This window comes from Coloeus monedula (genome assembly GCF_965178545.1).
Source record: "Coloeus monedula genome assembly, chromosome: 5".
Lineage (NCBI taxonomy): Eukaryota > Metazoa > Chordata > Aves > Passeriformes > Corvidae > Coloeus > Coloeus monedula.
Window position 1 is genome coordinate 14,820,094 of NC_138785.1, and position 20,876 is coordinate 14,840,969.

General features: G+C 42.1%; 1 protein-coding gene across 4 annotated transcripts in view; it reads left to right on the plus strand.

The window, feature by feature from the left end:
* Window positions 1-7,331: 7,331 nt before the first annotated feature.
* LRBA (LPS responsive beige-like anchor protein) overlaps window positions 7,332-20,876 on the plus strand; it is a 372,381-nt gene continuing 358,836 nt past the window's right edge. For all 4 annotated transcript variants that reach the window (XM_082282111.1, XM_082282108.1, XM_082282110.1 and 1 more), the window contains exons 1-2: window positions 7,332-7,541; window positions 7,876-8,346. In XM_082282111.1, coding sequence (XP_082138237.1) covers window positions 8,128-8,346 — 219 coding nt within the window. In that variant the 5' untranslated portion in view covers window positions 7,332-7,541; window positions 7,876-8,127. The remainder of the gene's footprint in view (window positions 7,542-7,875; window positions 8,347-20,876) is intronic.

Sequence of the window (20,876 nt, forward strand, 5' to 3'; positions counted from 1 at the left end):
GCTGGTTTCATAAATCTACTGGGGATAGGATATAGGGGATAATACAGAAAGGATTATGTGAAAGATTTGTATCTTCAGGAAATACTGGCTTCCACAGTGCCTGACGCTTAACCATAAGCTACTGTCTTACAGCACCTGGCTGCTTTGCAAAGTAGTCAGTTTTAGTGCCTTGATATGCAAAATACCACAGCTAATCCAGTCAGACAATCCTTGATCACTTTGTGACTCCTCAAGTAGATAAGTAAAAGAATGTTCCTTGGTGCACGACTTCTAATAATCTAATGAAAGATGCTGCAAGTTGGTAAAACTGCAATCTTCTAGATAGTTTATTCCTGTTTCCATTCTGTTCCTGAAGCAGGAACAAATTCATTACTGCTCTGTATGGACTATCTCCCTGTACATTTCCTTGCCATTGATTTCTGTTTCCCTAAAACAGGCTCTTAGTCCCCATTCCTTTCACTTTCTGCTGTTCCATCCTCTGTTTAATTCACCTCATTATTTTGATATTGTCCTTCTCCTTCCTTCTAAAACATGAAGATCACCTTCTCTTCCTTGACCTGCTCATCCTCCTACACACAGCCCTATTAAATTTCCTCCCTCCAACAGAGCCTCCTCCCTCTGAATCCTAGAAAAGCAGCAATTCTGGAGGAGCTGTATTGAAAAGAAAATGAGACAGCAAAAAAAAATATGTGTGACAGATAAAAATATAAGGAGTTAGTAGTTATAATAGAAAGGTTTCAGGTGAGCCAAAATTAATACAGCATCCAATATGTACATAAGCTATTTAAAAAAAGAAAACCAAATACAGCATGAATTTTCAGAGACACAACTTCCCCCTTATTTTCTTTCCTTTTTGTGTAGCCACCAGTTCCTACGTGGTCACTGGGAAACAACGACTTAGCCAAAATCCTCAGGCTTGCCTGTTCTCTTCTGTTTTTGCTTCAGTATTGTGATCCAGAGAAGTACTAAAAGCCAGAGGGGGATTATATGGCTCCTGTGTTCATTACAGAAACACCTCTAACCTTTGTAGTTCCAACTGCACAATAAAACTGAAAGATTGAAGCATCACAATATGTACCAACTGTGAGCTATTTCTATAATAATAATAATAATAATAATAATAATAATAATAATAGTAATAGTTCAAGTTTTTGTTACTCATTCCTTGTTGTGATGTGGCACAGGCCTGTAAACTGCATTTACTCCACATATCTTAATCCAGCCTCTGTGAGAAGCAATTTGTTGGGGATTTCAAAACATCCTCTGAGATCATACTAGAGTTTTATGTAGAAAACCTCTCATAATCCCTCTCAAAACTCTAATATGGAGCTATTTCTGGATCTTATGCTTCTTTTGGACCAGGCTTGGCTGGAGAGTTTGAACTGTACATGAAAAACAACTGCAGTGCAAGCTCTATGTGATGAGGGAAGGGTTGGGAGCAGCTGCTTCCACAGGCGCATGGAATCCTTTGGGTGCAGCACAGCAAGGCAGGTAAGCACAGGCGCAAAGCACCTCCCTCCAGCACACTCTGCAAGTGTACAGATATCTGATCTCATGAATTTAAACTTGGCTTTCAGTGAAAAGGGCCTAAGTGAAGAAACAAGATTTGTAATGTCTGCCGTTTGCTCATGCCAGGCACCTTTATTTTGCCCAAAACCAATGAAGGTTTTATGACCAAAGCAGAAAACAAAGCAAACGTGTCTTTCAATGCTGCCAGAAGCTGGGTTCTTAAGAGGACTACAACAACAGCAATCGCATCTTTTAGTACAAATGTGGGAGTGGGAAAAAAACGGCTACCAAAATAAAGATGCAGAATGAAAAGGAAAATTAAGGACTACTCATTAAGAGTAGTGCACAATGAGGTGTTTCATGAATTTATTCAGAATTTGCTGTGGTAGAAGTTCCTGGATATTTCCTGATATAACTTGCATAGTGTAAGGAATTACACGGACATTTTGAAGACTCCTTCCAGGTTAAAAGAACCAAAGAAATGAGGTAAAGCAGCTTCTTCAGCTTAGTGCATGCATAAATTCCTTAGAGAATGGAAATGCATTTTCCAGTGCCACCTAGCTGAGACTCATTAGACATTCCTTTATTAATTCAGTGCTTTTAAAAACATTGATAGCAGCAATCTACCAATCATGAACACACTGCAGACAAATGAAGAGTTATACTGATTACACTTGTAAAGAAAAATGAGAAGAAAACACCATAAGCATTTTAAAAAGTAAATTATAAAAATGTAAAATCCTACATTATAAAGATGCACTGAAGTATATTTAAAAAATGAAATAATGCCATGTAACACATACTGCAAAAACCTTCACACCTAATTAAAAAGAAAGCAAGCTTCCTCTTTAGGCAAGGCCGTTCTTTGTTTTGGGATGACATTGCTCTCTTGAAGTATTATGCTCTCTGTAGAAACTGAGAGGACCTTTCATATTTAAGGTAAACAGTACTTAAAAGCAGCTTTTTATTTTGGATTTTAGTATCTAGTCAAAGATTTTAAAAGAAGCTCTAAATCACAGAATCAGAGAATAACTCAGGTTGGAAAAAACCCTTTAAGATCATGGAGTCCAACCATTAACCCAGCACTGCCAAGTCCAGCACTAAACCATGTCCCCAAGCCCCACATCCACATGTCTTCTAAATACCTCCAGGGATGGTGACTCCACTACTTCCCTGGGCCTCTTCCAATGCTTGATAAACCTTTGGTCCTAATATCCACTCTAAACCTCCCAGGCACAACTTGAGGCCATTTCTTCTCATCCAGTGCTCAAGATTAAGAAGCATACAGTCATAAAAAGTTATAAAATTATGTATTATTTCTCTTCCCTCATTTTGCTTAAAGGCAGAGTATTTCATTGCTAAAATGTACTTAGTTTACAACTTTTTTGACATTGATAGGTGTCATGAAGCCTCCCCAGACCCCAACAAAACTGAACAACAATTAAGTTGCACTGTGAAAGCAGAAGAAAGTTATGAGTTATTGTGGACTCCTGCTTTCTTATTCTATAAGAACTAAATGGGAGCTTTTACTTAAAAGATCTGATCCATGAGCACTGTTCAGATTTATCTGTAGCAATTTAAAGGGTAATGACTCCAGCTGCTAAAAATTACTCTTACAGCAGATGCAATAGAGCTGGCAGTGGGTCTGTTCCTCAGCTGCTGTACTTCACTCCCCCACCAAGTATTAATGCTCATTGAAAAGACCTCCAGGGCTTCTCTGCCCCAGCTCCCTCAGGCTCTTCTCCTACACCAGATGCTTGAGTCTCTTCATCATCTCTGGGGCCTGCTCCAGGACCTGCTCCAGGACCTGCTCCAGTGTGCCCATGTGCCCTTTGTACTGGGGAGCCCAGAATGGGACACAGCATCCCCAGGAGAGTCTGATCAGTGCTGAACAGAGGATTCAGAAGATTTGAATTAAACTTCTAAACCAGCACCCATGGTAATACTTTAAAGGTTATTTAAAGAGAAAGTATAATTTTTCTTAAAATGGAGTTTAGAGACTTTACTAGTATTTTCTGTAATATCTTATGGAGTTCATTCCAAGGCTGGGGTTTAAGTTCATTTTTAATCCATGCTTGCTGATCTTTCTTTTGGGTTGTAAGGTTTACAGAAAACTTCTGTAATTTTTTATTCCCTTAGCTCAACACTTCCAGTTTGCTTGTGGGAGGCAGAACCAGCATTAGGCTTGTAACCACACCTGGAAAGCTCAGGACAACAGGGTTTACTTCCAATTCTCAGCTATCTTCTAAATAACTTTTATCTAATCTAATCTAGTCTGTTTCTCCAGGTCTTTGGTGACGGGTTTTTGGCATGGTTGGTTGAACGTAAACCCAGCCCAAATGGAGATCAACAGGTCAGCTGAAGAATTTAACACTGATTTTACCTGGTTGAAAAATCAAATCAAAACATTTGTCTATGGAACTCTAAACTGGCAGTCGGCTGAACTTTACTGGCCTTCACTAATGCACATACCCCACTGCCTTTAACAATCAAGGCCAGTCAGGGAGTATTTATTTATCTATAAGGAAATACAGGAAGATCTGACAGGATTCAACATGACAATGCTGCTTTCCCTGGCAAGCTGGATTTGCTGGCTATTGGAGTATGCAGTTTAGATGAAAACATCTAAAATCCATTAAGCTGGATTTTTTGCAATTTTTTTATTTTATTTATTTTGTTTCTAGTGTGATGTTTAAGAAGAAAGCAGAAAAATATTAACAACAAATGTTACACTCTCTTTGGATAACAGGAGAGGCCACAAACAGAACTTGTACTCCAAGTCACTAGGTATGTAAAAAATTCCAAACATTATTTAATTTCTGCTTTTGCCTGGTGGCGAATAGCCTAATGGAAACCTTAAAAGGCCGACCATGGAGGCAGGGAATACTTAAAAGCAGGCAGATAAAACTGATGTCTTTGTGTACTTAGCCAGCTTAAAGACTCAAATAAAAATTGTATCTTCCTTACAAGAGGGAAGGTAATACTTCAGCAAACTACAGGTGACTCAGAAAGACAGGGAAGCTCAAGCAGTAGATGTGAGGAATCCAAAACATGCATGAGAAATGCTGGCAGCAGCAAACTAAGATTAAAATTTCAAGATTACACAGCATTGTGTAGCCACAGATCGCTGTAGCTTCGTAGAGACTGACTGTGTCAACATTACAGTTCTAAACATTGCTCATTCTGAGGAAGAAATGTTGCTCAAATTAGAGATTACCATCTCTCCCTAATAATGTATATGTACGTATGTAACTAAGGAAAATGAGAAAAGAAAGGAAAAAAAAAGAAGCTTAGTCTTTTCTTAGGACTTGGAAATTAAAAGAGGAGAGCAGCTATGAGATGTTCTAGCCTTGACATATACTCTATAGATAAAAGTAACAATGTGAGAAAATTACGTAGGAAGGGAATGGAACAAGCATTATAATGGCATGTGTCTTGTCTTGAGTGCCTCGTATTTTTTGCCCCAAAATCATGGGAAATTTGATACCCATACACACTAAGTATGGCATTCTCAAATCAGGCCACAGGCAAGTTAAAATTTTATATGGTGTTGATATGAATAATAATAATAGAGTTAGTATAATAGTTAATATTAAATAATTGCAATCATATTTAGTATGCTTATAAGGAACATTGCAGATCACTTCAGAAAAGCATTTTCCAGAAAATCTGTGGTTTGAGTTTGTTTCTACTTTTTTTTGTGCCTGTAAACACAGTCAGGGAAGGGTAAATGCAAACAGTTCCATCCCAAATGTGGTGCAGTATCAAGTGTAAGGAGAAATTCTTATTTCCCATACAAATGCCAGTTATCCTCATTGGAAATTCTTTAATGCTAGATCTCAAAACACAGAAATTTTTACCAATTTAAAGATTTATTCCCTTTCCCTCCACAGAATTACATAAACGACAGCTTTTTATATCACAGAGGATGTGAAGTGTTAAAATGTATGTATGCTTATATTTGGTTTCTATTCTGTTTGTCTGCAGGTTATGCTCACATTCCTGAGATGATCCTTCCATTGGAAATCTTTGATACTGCCACGTTGGCTGTGACACTTTGTTAATAAAACTCGAACACTTGTCTGTGTGTTAAACAGCTGGTACAAGACCCTGCAGCCTTTAGAAGCGTGTCTAATCCTTATTAACACAGGCAGTCTCCTTGAAAATGCACAGTTGAAGACTCCTTGAAAGAAGAGTTTGGAGGAGCAGACCCTCCCACTTCTTTATTAACAGATACTCAGATTAATATCAAATAGATTCATTTAAAAGGTCAAACAAAAGAGATAGGGTAGGATTGATGCCTTTTTTGTAGCTCACATCACCCTAAGAGGGAGCACAAAAAGGGCAGCAGTTCTCGTGCTTTACCAGAGTTGTACGTGGAGGTTCCGCAACCCACCCCGGGGCTCGGCGGGGGCTCCGGGGAGCCGCCAAAGTTTTGGCACTGCAGCCCATTCGGGGGGACCTTTAAGGGCTGAGGAGCGGCTGCGACACCGGCTCTGAGAAACAGAAACAACCGGCGCCGCCCTCACAGGCTTTTCATCTGAAGGAAGAGAGCGAGTTTTCCTTCCCTTCCCTCATCCTGCTCCCTTTTTTCCTCAGCTCGTCACATCTGGGTGGTGTCTCTAATGACCCACATTCGCGCCCCCTGCACTCTCCAGGGGGCAGCGCCTGCAGCAGCAGCAGGAGGAGGAAGAACGACAGCGCGCCCGCCCATGCTGGAGGTTTGGCTGTGGAAGCGGCTCACCCGCGTCCCCGGGATCGTTCTGGCGGTGGCAGGACCTGGAGCTGGAGCATCCAAACATTGTCTTGCCCCGCACAGCCGCGGTTTTCTTCCGGGATGGGTCCGTGAATGCAGAGCGCCCGGCTGGGGGCCCGCTGTTTGCATTGGGTATCTTTGATAATTAAAAAAAAAAAAAAAAAAGAAAAAAAAGAGACCAAATCAAAACCATTCTCCAACCCCCCCCCCCCCCCCCCCCCCCAAAAGAAAAAGAAAATTGCCTCAGGAAGGGCAGACTTCAGTTATTGAACAGTTCCAGAACTCGGCCCTAGTGAGGCCACGTCTGGAGTGCCATCTCCAGTTCTGGGCTCCTCAGTGCAAGACAGACAAGGAGCTACTGGAGGGGGTCCAGCGAAGGTACACAAAGGTGATGAGGGGTCTGGATCACCTCTCTTATGAGGAGAGACTGTGGGAGCTGGGCCTGTCTGGAGGAGACTGAAGGGAATCTCATTAATGCACATAAATATCACAAACGTGGGTGCCTAAAGGATGGTGCCAGACTCTCTTTGGCGGTGCTCAGTGACAGGATGAGGAGCAATGGCCATAAGCTAAAACACAAGAAGTTCCACCTCAACAAGAGGAAGAACTTTACACTGAGGGTGGCAGAGCCCTGGAACAGGCTGCCCAGGGAGATCATGGACTGTCCCTCTCTGTAGACATTCCAACCCCACCTGGACATGTTCCTGTGTCACCTGCTCCAGGTGACCCTGCCTTGGTAGGGGTGTTGGATCAGACGATCTCCAGCGGCCCCTTCCCTACCAATTCTGTGATTCTGTGAACACTGCAATAGTCTGGGACAAGTTGTTGCGCGCAGCCTCAGGACCGGCCGGGCCCACGCGGGCGCTGCATCCCCAGAGGTGAGCAGCGTTTCCGGGGAGGCGCGGGGATGAGGGGGACGAGAGGGATGAGGGAGGGAGCGGTTTCCTCTCACCTGCGCTCACCTGCCCTCACCTGGGCGTGCGCAGCCCGCGGCTCCCGCCCCACGCCGCGGCCCCGCCCGCGCCAGCCCCGCGCAGGCGCTCCGGGGGCTCCGCGCTGTCATGGCGGCAGCGAGCGGCAGCGCCGGCAGGAAGGAGATGGGGCGGACCGGGACCGTGCTGTGAGGCGGTGGCGGCGGCGGCTGGAACTTGAGGCGCCTTTGGGCGGGCGGAGCGGCGGCCGGCGCAGCGCAGCTCAGCTCGCAGCCGGGGAGCGCAGCCGCCTCCCGGCCCCGGAGCCGCGCGTCGGGCAGCCCGCGCCCCCTCCGCAGCCCGCGGTGAGTGCGAACTTGGCGGGGCGCTGCACCTGCCCGCGGCCGTGCCCGAGCGCAGCGGGGCCGCGGCGGGGGGCTGCCGGGCGGGAAGGAGGAGCGTGTTCCCTCTAGGTTAAAAAGAAAAAAAAATTATTAAAAAAAAAAAAAAAGAAAAAAGCAGATTAAACCCCTGAGGCGGGGGCTCGGAGCGCGGCAGGTTCGGGAGCACTTCCGCGGGGAGAGGCGTGAGAGCTCCCGGGGCGGCTCCCGCCGGGCGCGGGGCAGGGGCCGGGACGTGCGGGCTGTGAGCAGCGCCTGACGGAGCGCGGGCTGAAACACACCTCGGGTTGTCCTTCAGGGCTGCAAATACCTGCCCGAGGGCAGCGCTGTGACAGACGCCTCCTGCCTAGGAGAGAGAGCCGCGACTCCGAGGGCGCGTCCTCCCCGCCTGCCTGACACCCTCCCCCGCCGGACGCCGCTTTCCTCGGGAGCCGGAGACGAGGGGAAGGAAGCAGAGGGCTGCCGCTCATCTTCCCGGCTGGCTAGGTCTTCCCGGAGCAGCGAGCGTGTGGAGCTGGCGCTAGAAGCCCTAGCGTGCGGTGAACTGGCCATGGCGAGTGAAGGCAAACAAGTTGTTCAGCCAACAGGTGATGATGGAGGAGGAGGAGCGGGAAAAGAAGGAAATGCTGCCGAAGGGGGAAGTGTGCTGCAGCCTTTGAATCCAGGAGTCCCTATCCGAGGCATCAAGATGAAATTCGCTGTGCTGACAGGACTGGTGGAAGTTGGTGAAGTGTCCAACAGAGACATAGTTGAAACTGTGTTTAATCTGGTAAGTTGATTGCCTGAATGAGGGGAAAGAGCAGCACGGGTGTGCAGAAGAATCTGCAGGTTTTTGATGTTATTTTTCTGTTAATAATTTTTTACGTGATTACACTTATATGCTGGATTTCAACCATGTTCTTTTCACTTACCACAAAAGCTGGAAAAAAAGCATATGAGCCTCTTTATATACACACTTACACTTGAAACAACTCTAAGCATCCTTCTCCTTTGTTTTCCTCAGAGAAATTGTTGCTTTATTTAGAACTGAGAAGCGTATTGTTATGTTTAAACATTTAACAGGTGTACTCAACAAGAAAGTTAAATGTTAATTTAGTAACTCAAACTGTCATCAAAACACACGTTGTTTTAAGGCAAAACAGTTTTTCCTGTGAAGATGTTTACATCCCTTTTTGCTTCCTGTTGGTTTTGGAAGTAGGTAGAACTTTCATGTTCTGTGTGCAGGGGGTGAGGGTGTCAGGGAACAGTTCACTGAAACATGTTACATAGTCTGCTTTTTGGGAAGAGTAGAATATGGTTTCAGTGTCCTTTTTTAATTTGTGAATTAGGGACTCAGCTGGTATTTTTTGAATGCTGTGTGGATGTAACTAATATTTCATAACAGATCTCACTAAACATTGAGGATACAACTTTTCCTTGTTGAAGCTACAAACATAATATATACCATTGAACTTCTTGGGCCAATTGCTTTGAATTGCATTATTTAAAGCAATTAGACTAGTTAGTAATGTTTTCTTTATGCAGGAGACCAAACATTAGGAGAAAAACTCTCAAGTTGACAAAGATACTCTACTATTACTAGAGGTCTTAAAACATCTCTAAAAACAATTGTCGTCCCTCCTTCTTCCTTTGAGTGAGCTCTGACTCTAAAACAATGCGGTTTCTGACAGACCAGGAAGTGAGAGCATTTAATAATATAAAGCTCAGTAACAAGGAAAGTTGAGGCAGAAGTCATACTGGTTTTTATGGTGTTTGCATTTCAGTTATTTCATTATTTGTACTCTTTGCTACGTGCAGGTTTTAATGGTCACTAAGTATTTGTGTGCAATGTCTGTTTCATGTCTTTTGGTGTTATCTTCTTGGGTTACAATAAACATTCATTTATTTTGGAATATTTTCATATTAACAGTGTAGTGCCCTAGATTGTTTGGTGAAAGTCTCAATATAGAGGAATGGCAGTAGTGACAAAAATAACGTGCAGATCAGAGGTTTCATGGATGCTCCAAGTATGAGGAAGTGATTTAAGTTACTTGGAGTCCACTTGACAATTGTCCTGGACAAAACCCAGTGCTCACATATACGGACATGAGGTTCAAAAAGAAATTCTGGTGAATAGTTTAGAATTTAGGATGCTTGTGTGGGGGAAATTGTTCATGAGTGTGTTAAATTTTACTCTGTTTCTAGTGTGGTCTTTTGGGTGATGTTCTGGAGGTGTATTTTATGACAGCAGTGGAAGGAGATTCAGCAGAATAACCAAAAATGTAAAGGCTCCTTGTTTCCTGTTCTGTTCCATTTTGGACAAGAGAGGATCAAAAACTTCAGTGTGATTCAGAGTATCCTTGATTTTAGATTTAAGAGTTCTGGAGAACTTAACCTGTGACCTGCATTTTCCTGGATCTTCATTTCCCAGATAGACAGGGGTGAGTTTCTGGCCTTGGAAATTTTTGAAACTGTGTTCTCACTTTTTCTGCAAGTTAAACAGCATCCCTGACCTCTCTGATAAGACGCCTCTACCATTTCAGCACACCTGCCTATGTGTGGGAGGCTAAAGGTCATGCTTGCGCCCCATGTTATTTTATCAGCTGATGGGTGTCATGACACAGTTTGGTAGTAAGGACACTTTGCCTGGATATGTGAGCGCAAAATCCAAATTTTGGGGCAATATCAAAAATAGTAGGCCTCTTGATTTCCCTGAGTCCCAGGAAAACATCAGCTAGCTGGCAAATCAGCTATTTTGGAAGATGTCTCAAGGTCAAGTGGTTTTGTTAAAACTGAAATGTATGAAAAATTCAAACCAGCCAACAAACTCGTAGTTTTTGTTATAGAAAGCCATTATTTTCTAGTTTTTTTTTTTTAATAGAACCTCTGAAGCTGACTTTTTGATGTAGCTTTTTGGGATATGAGGGATATGAAGTCTCCCTACAAAGCAATGCTCATTCCTCTGTCATGGAGTTTCTGCCTCTGTTCATTTGTTACCTATGACTATTTTGTCAATTAATACCTCTGAAATCATGCTGACCAAAACTTAAGGCATGTCAAGTACTGGTTAGCAATGGTGTACTTACTTTTCTCTGTGTGGGTGTACAAAAAATCTGTAACTTTTATCTGAAAAGGTGACTCCCAGCTCTGGCTTTTCTGGTAGTTTGTTTCCCAGTCGCTTTCGGAGCATGTTTCCTCGGGTGTGTGCAGGTCGAGCTGGGGGTATGACAATCATGCTGTGATCTGTTGTTGCTGAATGGGGTTGAGCCCAACGTATCCCCTCATGTTTGGTTTCGTTCTGTGTGGTGACTCATAGCTGCAGTACCTCAGGGATGGGAGCAGAGATCTGCTAGCCTGCTTCTTGTGCTTTGGAAAGAGGACACCTGTGCTGTCTTGGGCATTTTTGATCATTAAACTGAGGCATCTTTAGACCAGAGTGCAAGAAGGGCTGGGCAAATCTGGGTAGAAAGGTGGTTTAGCATATTTATTCTTTATGGCATAACCACCCTCAAATGTGAAGAGATTATTTTTTAAACAGGGATTTTAGGTGTCCTAATTTTCATTTCTTGGGAAAGCATGTTGCTCTTAGTTATGCCCTTCAAACTTGCTCTAGGATATGTAGAATTTCTTTTTTTGTGATGGAGGGTCAAGAGAAGCCCAAAGTGCTGTCTTGATGTTTCTCATCTTTAAGTATTTAAGAGATGGTCACATTCTATATGTGAAAGACTCAGGAGGTCAAAAACCTGAAGTGCACAGTAATTGACCTGCTGCTTACTAAAGAAATTTGAGCCTCTCTAGTTCTGATTACTTGAGCAAATAAGTTGTTCACTTCAGCAGTGTTGCATCTTGGAGTGCCACCTCTAACGTTTTCTCTGTCCAGCAGTGTAACAAAGTGCTTAGTGAGCTCACTTCTAGCATCAAAACTCTACTACTCTCATTTTATTGTCTTTGGAAATTCTACTCCTAGAAGTACACAAGTTGATCTGCTTTGTTTTGGTCAGTTTTCTCAAGGAACAGTTTTCCAGCCCACATTGAATATGGCTTTGTGTATTTCAGCACCTATTAAAAGTGAAGAGGGAAAGAAGGACTTTCAAGAAGCTGATTATTCTGTGAAAAACTTTGAAAGCATGTTCTTGTTCAAATATTAGTCTGTTCTGTTACTTTTTTTGACAGACTAAGCCAAACTATGGATATCTATTCCTCCTGCATTGTGAATTTTATTTTTAATTGACTTCTGGCAGCAATAACTCCTTGAATTTCCTTTGTATACAAATCAGGTGAATTCCTGTTCATTACCTCATATTTGCCCCCCTTAGTTTATTAAAATAAAAAACCCTTCTGGTTGGAGAAGATGATAGAGTGGAAGAATAAATTACTTACAGTGGGATCTTTTACTAACTTAAAATAGCTCTAAAGCCAGTTTGTTTTAAAAAGCTTTAGTGCTTCTAACTGTTTTATTGAATATGGTAGAGATTGTTACTTGATTTGGTTCAAGTTTTTCCTCTCAGTCTGTGTTACAAAGACTTTTTTTTTTTTTCATATGTTCTGTCTCTGGTGAAGAGAATGTGCTGTTACTTCTGATTCTGTTCGTGGATTAGGAGGTCCTCACCAAGAGTGACAAAACGCAAATGAGACAGAAATGCAAGTTTTTATCACCTTTGGAGGAAAAATAATGGGATGTGAGGAGCAGAAGCTAAAATTGCTTTGTAAATTTAATTTGTCAGCTCTTCCACTTCTGCCAGACTTTATTAAAACCACAAATGAAAAAATCAACCTAACTTAAAAAAATTTTTACAGATTACTTTCCTGCTGATACAACAGGTTTCTAATTTGTATGGTTTTGGTGCACTAATGCAACTAGAACACTGTAACTCATAATGATTTTTATGAAGTCTGAATTCTCCTTTTTTCACCTCTGGTCACAGACTTACTTTGCATATATCATGTTGTAGAAAACTCCCAAAACTATTGCTGATAGAATTAAATGTATTGCAGTAGTAAAACTCCACCATAAATGTCTTTATAGCAATGTATTCCTTTCATTGCATTACTGCATGTTTTTAGAGACTTTATTTTCTACATAAACTTTTCAATGCTGGTGACAGGTGAGAGTAACCAAGTAGCTTCTAGAATATCACTGAATATTGTGTATTTCTTAATAGATGCAGTGTTCCTTAGTAGCTTCCCAGTAAGTACACCTCTGGCTACAGTTACTCTGGTTCAGTCACTTCTGTCCACTTACAGTACAGATGATAGGGTAAGTCTGTGGCTTTAGCTGGGTCAGGCTTGTAGGGGTTTTTTAAAAAAAATCATAGTAAAGTGAACAGTCAGCTGTCCTAGTGGTCATGCATGGTTTTTACTTACTGAAGTGATGCATATTGGGTTTTTTCAGGTGTTGATGCAACTTGGGCACTTTGTATTTAGTGGAAATACCCCACCCTAGGTAGTAGGTGCAGGAATTTAGGCAAATTTTGTGGTTGGATGAGAAAGATATGGAATGTAGTGAGGTGGTAATGGCAGTCTTTAATTAGGTATGCTAACAATTTAAAAGAAAATTGTCTAGGCTCTGAAGAGCTGATCTGTACTTTGGCTGTGGTATTTACTCACTTCTATAACTGCAACTTAAAACACACTGTAAGACAACAAAATATTGAGGACAAAATCATAAAGACCACACAGGAGAGTGTTCAGTTTTACTTACTCTTCCTTTAACTTGCCAAATTTTTATTTGTGTCCAGTCTGAATTTTCAAGTGTTTGTGAAAGCCTGTGAACGTGCTCTGGGTTTTCCAGCAGTGTTGGCATCATGTACTGACATTAGTGGGCTCTGTACAAACATAAAGCTAAAAAAGCAAGGCTGAACTGGGCATTTGCATATATCATGTCTTAATAATGCAGTATTTGTTAGACAATTTTTAATCAGCAGTCTGTTCTACGAGAAAGCCTGTTCAAAATGTGTTCACAGCATGGCTTAGAAGTCCCCTGTAGATGGAAATGCATCAGTTCAATGACAGATTTTTCTAGGTGGTGTCTGGTAACAAAGAAGAGGGAGTCAGGTTTCTATTGCAGTTGCTTTGCTGTCTCTGGGTAGTGTTTTGTGCTGCTTCTGCGAGTCAGTACTGGGCTGGATGGACCACGGGCCTGAGAGCGCAGCAACCTAGGGGCCATATGGGCTGGCTCAGGAAAAGCATCTGCGGATTAGGGAATAGAATGAAATTAGTCAAAAGCATCAGGGAAGCAGGTGGATGGCATGTCAAGGTTGTCACAAAAGCTGGACATTGCAGAGTGATACAAAAATAGATAATTATAAACGCATGTTGAATCAGCACGCTTTGGTTCACTCCTCCAATAACCTCTTTGAAGATGAGTGTGAGTGAAGAGAAGGCTTTTGAAGTTGCTGTATTGGCTGAAGACTGGAGATTGAGGAAAATCAAAGATGAAGTATTTGCTCAATTATATTCTGAGGTAGTGTTGTCTTGGTACAGTGTTCAGTACTCAACAGCTAGTCAGGTGTACATTCAGATGCTGAAGTTTGCTGAGAAGTCCCAGTCTTCTGAAAATCATCAAGCGTGATATTTTTTTTTTTGACATGTTTGAAGTCTGATGAAAGATAAAAATGAGCTTTGTCTGTGGTTTCTTTCATTATCTGTATATTTGTTTTACCGCCTCTTGGTGAACCTGTGCCCATTCTGAGCTGTCTCTCACTTGACATGGTGCTCTGACCTTTTAGTTTTTGCTAGATAAGTTGGCAGCTTAAAGCACTGATAGCTTCTGTCCTCATGCAGTCATCAAGTTCTTTATGAGCCTTAAGGAGGAAGCTTTAATCCATTGCACAGATGAAATAAGATCTGCAGTTTAGTCACTGGAATGTGAAATAGCTTCTTGCTACCTTTGGTGTTTCTGTCTTTTTCTGTCTTCTTTAAAAATCTATTCTGTCAAATTCAGTCTTGCATGCATTAAATTTATGCATATCTTTTTAAAGAACTTCTATTTATTTTAAATGGGTCAATCTGGCAGAAAGTTTTTGTTCATAATCACTAATTACAGTTAGCTAACTTTCTGCTGTTCAAGTGTCTTCCCCAGCCCCCGGAGGCCTTGCTGGCCTCTTCACAATGTTTTGCATAATGGTTTTTGGTATTAGCTTGACCTAATTACTAGTGTCCTAATTTAGACTACATTTCTGCTTTAACTAATTCTAGATTTTTCTGGTGGACTTGATACCAGGCTAGAGCATATTACTGCCTGTCCTAAAGCTCGTTTGGCCATTTTTATTTGACTCTGGGAAACCCTCAGGCTTTGTCTGTGAGCTCTGGCCACTTGCCAGAAGTCTGAGGGCTCCCATGAATATGCGTAAAGCAGGATACTATTGCCACCTGCTTTTTGAATGCTCTGTGTGGCCAGTGGAGACCACAGTTTCCAGCATGCAGTGCTCTGTGCTTAGAGCAGATAGCAATCGAGATGCATCCTTGCACAACTGCTGTAATCAAATTCACCAAATGAGGATACTGCAGGAGTTGCAATAGTACCTCTCCCCAGGACACTGGAGGCTTTGTGCTGACACTGGGAGCCCAGAATAATTTGTGAAGAGGTTGTGTTGCCACAGTGCTTTAGATTCCAGAGCTTCACAAATAGGCATAAGTGGTTTCTAAATAGAAACTAATTTGTGGAGAAGAAAAATCTAATGCCTTCTGTTGCACTGGATTCCCCTAGTAGTAACTGGGGAGCTGGGAGCAGCTATGTCCCAGGCATGATTTTCTTGTTAATAGCTGCCTTGAGAAGATATTTAAATGAGAATTGCTAGTGGGAATAGGATGTGCTCTGTTGCCTCCTGTAAATGCTCCAGGAGTTTGAGCTGAAAGTCTCTTTATTGCAGCCTGCGAATGAATAGTTTTGTTGATGTTTTTGTATTCTACATATATCTAGGAAAAAAATTCCATATGCATTAATGCAGAAAATTCAGATCATATTTTGTGTGACTGAAAAGCTGGAATTGAATTGTTTAGGCAAAAAACCTCTTCTCCTTTGTTGATGCAACTGAAGAAATCAATACTTGAAGAGCTACTGGATTATATTTCCTTTGCAATTGGAAATCAAAACCGGAGTAACTGTGTAGGACTCATCTGTTCTGTGAAAGTGTGTTGTGTGTGTCAGCATCTCCCCTTTTGCCATCAGCAGTCATTCTCTAAGGTGTGGACAGAAATTACAGAGACAAATTCACTAAATGGAGTCTATTCTATTTGCCCCACTTAGATACTCCAAATTTCTAGGTTTGTTCTGGACTAGCCCTGAAAAACAGTAACTGTAAGAATGCATAGGGTGACCTGTAGCTTATTTATTCTCTCCTTGGGAATTCTAAAGACAAGAGGCACCAGGAAGCAGCAGGTAAGATGGTGACTGCAGCAGGAGGACAATTTCTGTAATAAAAGACCAGCAAGAAGAGAACAGTAGCATCTTGCAGTGAACTGGGAAATACGTGTTTATGGAGTCCAGGATGCTGAATGTTTGCTTGATAAACGCCTCACAAAGTGGTTTTGTTATCAAACTCTGTATGTTTGGGTGGGAATTGTACTGGCTGCTTTCCCAAATGTGATTAGGATGAGGGCAGGTGGGGAGTGAGGTAAACCCTGTTACTGTAGAACCGCTGAATAAAGGCTTTGCAAGTCCTGCAAGTTTTAAGTTTTAGTAGTCTGTTATTAGAGAAGCTTTTAAGTTGTGTTGTTTGCACTTCTTGGGATTAAAACAGTGTTTCTAAGGACAGTTGTTTTTTGCATGATTATTAAGGATTGAGGTGGGTCTTGGAATCAGTCGGTGCGTAAGAAAACCAACCAACCCTCCCCCCGCCAAAAAAAATCCCCAAAACCCCAAACAACCCATCACAAAACCAAACCCAAAATGTTTTCTACGTGGAATCATAGACTTAAGTTACAAAATATGGCCAGTGATACAGAAGTAGAATTGCTGATGAGCCTTAAAACAATACAACTGAGGGGAGGATAGGAACCAAATGACTAATGTTGTGAATGGTGCATGACTGTTAAATAAACAAATGGAAACTATCAGTCCAGTCAGCATCTGCCTCCTGCTAATGTTTTTGTTGAAACTAAGCATGTGATTTGTCTCTAGTTGTGGTTGTGAACTTGATTGAAAAGAACTTGCAAGCTTTTTTTTTTCTCCCTGTATAGTGGGAGCTTACTTGTACTGTAGGATTTGGTTCCAGTGTGTAATTTAGGTGCCCTAGTGCCTGGCTTTTAGGTATCTCATATGGAGTATAAAACTGAGTAACTGTGAATGTGTTTTTTAGGATGTATTTTGAACCATCAAACATGAGAAGGGGAGATGTGTATGTTTAATATATTGCTGCTGTTGTAGAATGGGAGAGCACCTGAGATGCTGGGAATGGATATTTCAATTGGGATTGCTAAAGGTTCTCTGTCCGAGTTGTGATCTACACCTTCTGAAGCTATGATGTTCTTAATACTTCGAATTTCCTTGATTTAAACAGGGTAGCAGTGGTGCCCAACTCAACAGTAAAGTGCTATGAAAAGAGTTCTCAGGATCAGAAACTGTACCAGTGGTTTTCCATCTTTATATAAATCAGTGAATGCTTATGGGGAAATTACTGCCTTGTTTCCTTGCCCATTTCTTCCTTAAAAGTAAGGTCCCAGTCTTGTGCCATGCTAGATTATCTCCTGCCTAACCTCACACCAGGACACTTGCTTTGTCCTTTCTGTGCCCCCTTGCCTCCTCTTCCATGACCTGGCACCTGCTGCCTTCATCCTTGGCTGCAGAAGTGAGTCGTGAGCATTCGCTGGGAATCTGTGAATGCCCCTGTGTGCTGCAGTTGTTGTGGCTCAGCTGATTGGCGGGAGCATTGCCTTGAGGAGATGTTTATTCCATGACTCATCTGAGACCTGAAGTGCTTAAGACTTGTGCCCTTCTTGTGTACTGCTTTTCTAGTGGAATATATGTGGCTCTTCGGGGGTTTTGCTGGTTTAGGAAAGTCTCACCTCTGCGGGACGTGAAAACCACTCTGATTTCTCTCCTTAGTAGGAGGAGATTCAAACTGCCATTTGTCAGGAAATTGTCATTTGCAGAGTGCGGGTGCCTGTGAGTGACTTCTACAGGAACACTTGTAACACCTCTTCTGCAAAGACCAGGCTCATACACAGCAAAAATGCTGGATTCTTGAGTATGGGGAGAAGGCACAGGAAGAAACAAGTGTCAGACCTTGTGGTTTAGGTGTTTGAATAAGGTTTTCTAGTGACTCATACATGACAGGGAAGGTTTGGAGCTGGAAAACAGTGGATTTCTTGCCCACATGTTAGGACTTCCATAAAGATTTCTTTGTAATGTACAAAATCCTGACTTCCTTCCTGGAAAGTGAATTATTTCAGGTTAAGGGCTTTGTCCAGTGACTGAAATACCACTGAAGTTGCTCAGACGTATTTCAAAAAGATAGAATTTAGATGGCAGGAATTTGGGTTTCTTGCTTCATGATGGTGCTGTCATTTTTCAGATAAGTGATATCCCCCTTTCCAACTAGATCGTAAGGAAATTGAAAAAAGCTCATATAACACTTCTTGATACAAGTTAGTGTACTGTATTGTCTGCCCCCTCCTGAAAGAAAAAGAAAGGGCATGTGGTGAAACTAATTTTCACATTTTCAGATGATGTAGACGAGTGTAACAAGGAAACTTGTCAGTTCAGGCTTTCCCTCAGCTGGGTTTTGTGTGTGCAAATGGAGAAACCTGGAAAACTGGATACTGAGTGGAAAGGGGGAAAATCCCCTGAAATTTCATTTGAGTGCTGAGCTAGTCTTGATGTCTTTGTTGGTGTTCTTCAAAGATGGACGTGTCTGTAGGGATTCTTTAATTAGTTATGCAAGGAGTTGTTGGGATCTCTTTCATTCTAGACATACGAATAGAAGTAGAGGTGAAAGTTTAGAGGAGCAACCAAACTGCCCAAAGAAATTGTCACCAAGAAAAATAACTCATCAACAGTTTAGTTTAATCACTGTAATTGTGCTGTTATAAAACTTGATTTTAAATTATTTGTTTCAAATTCAAATGTCTGGATTCAAATCCTGACTGTCTAAATGCCGTGATCTTGTCACTATCCATCCTGTTAGGAAAGTTGTGACAGACTGGTGAAGTTACCAGTGACTGGAAAAGGGAAAACTTAAGTCCCGGTGTTAAAAGGCGGGGAAAAAAGGAAGACCCAGGAAATTCCAGGTTGTTCAGTTTCACCTCTGTGCCTGACAGGATCATGGAACAGATGGTCCTGGAAATTGTGCTAAGGCACATAGAAAATAAGGAAGTGATTGATGACAGCCAACAAGGTGTCACTAAGGGCAAATTGTACCTGACAAATTTGGTGGCCTTCAGTGATGGCGTTGCCCCACTGGTGGATGAGGGAAGAACAACTGATGTCATCTATCTGGACTTGTGCAAAGCATTTGGCACAACATCCTTGTCTATAAACTGGAGAGGCATGGATTTGATGGATGGACCACTCACTGGATAACAAATTGCCCAGAGAAGTTGTGGATGCCCCAACCCTGGAAGTGTTAAAGGCCAGGGTGGGTGGGGTTTTGAGCAGCCTGGTCTAGTGGAAGGTGTCCCTGCCCATGGCAGAGGGGATGGAACTAGATGATCTTTAAGGTCCTTTCCCACCCAAACCATTTGGTGATTTTGTAATTTGGTGATTCTTTGTTTATCTCTATGGGAAAACTCACTTTTAAGTACACAAGAGTGCCAGAAATTTAAGCTTGAGTTACATGTGGAGGCAGGGGGAGGGAGAATTAATTCAGTGGCTTTTGACTTGTCCCATCTCTGTCATGTATTGTTTAGTGTCTGTGTTTTCATTTGCTCTGTCATGTGACACTATCCTGCAGCTACTGCTGGCGTGTGGTTTAATGAGTGTTTCATGCCTCATTCCTGCTCTGGTAGCTGAATCCCTGTATCTTCCTGAACAGGATATTTCTGTGCATTTCAGTGTAATAATGGTGCATACTACTGACAGTGGGACTGGTCAGACACGGGTTTAATGCCCATTTTGCAGCATGCATGACAGCTATTGTGCAGAATAGCTCTTTAGCTCTGAAATACACTTACAGTGTATCTTCTGTGGGTTGGCAGTGCATTTGAGTTCTGTAGCACTGAGTGATCTTGGTGCTTCAATTTCCTGTTAAAGTAGGTATATGGGGAAGGAGCTGAACTTAGCTTTAAATGCTCATTTATAGTAATTTTCCAGTTGGATGTTCAACTTCTCAACTTCTACAAGCCAGATTTAATATTTCCTGTAGCTCTATTGCTCACGTATATGAGGCTAGAGTTGTAGTTAGAATTCTGTTTCTCAACTCTTAAAGAGTTTTGTTCACCAAGGATACTTCTAAATAGGTTTGTTTGCCTGTGACCTTACTGTGCAAATTGGAACGAATGCTTGAGTGCACATATGGATTCTTAAAACAGGTATTGATCATTATAACAATGGGATTGATGCCGAGTAAAGGATTTCTCAACTGCAGTAATTGTATGCGCAAATTTCTATATTAAAAGGTGCATGAGCCTGTCTTAATATCCAGAATTTTGAAGGCAAAGATGCCTTTGTTTAGGAAGGTTAATAATTCGGCCAAGAGGAGCTATTGTCCATTATGAGCATGCATGCTGTGGTTAAATTAACTGTGGCGTCAAGGAAAACAGAATAATCAGATGTATGGATGGCAACTTTAATTATCAAATATTAGTTTTCCAAGCATATATTTTTCATCTTCAGGCAGTGTTTTGTTACATGTGATGTAGTCGTGATGTCTCTAAAGCATTTCCATGTTCTGGTGCTGTGACTCTGTAAGGTATTTATACAGTCAGATGTAGTCTGGAAAAGGTGTTAAGGTAATTGAGAAATTGCTCTGAGGAGTCAGTGGTTCATACATTAAGATTACCCGATGTCTTCTGTTTGAAGCAATCTCCAAGGATATTCTCTGGAGTTCTACCCTCTTTTTGCAGGCACTGTGTGATACTGTGCTCCAGAGACATGTGTGGGTTCAGCCTCTGATCAGATAACAACTGATCTTCTAACACACACACTCTTGCTGCACAGACACTACTGAAAGCAGGCAGATTTAGATTAGATGTCAAGAAGAAAGTCTTTTACTCAGTGGGTGGTGAGGCACTGGCACAGGTTGCTCAGAGAGGTTGTGGGTGCCCCATTGCTGGGAGTGTTAAAGGCCAGGTTGGATGGGGCCCCGAGCAACCTAATGTAGTGAATGGTGTCCCTATGCACGGGGGGGGGGGGGGGAGGAGTTTGGAACTAGATGATGTTTA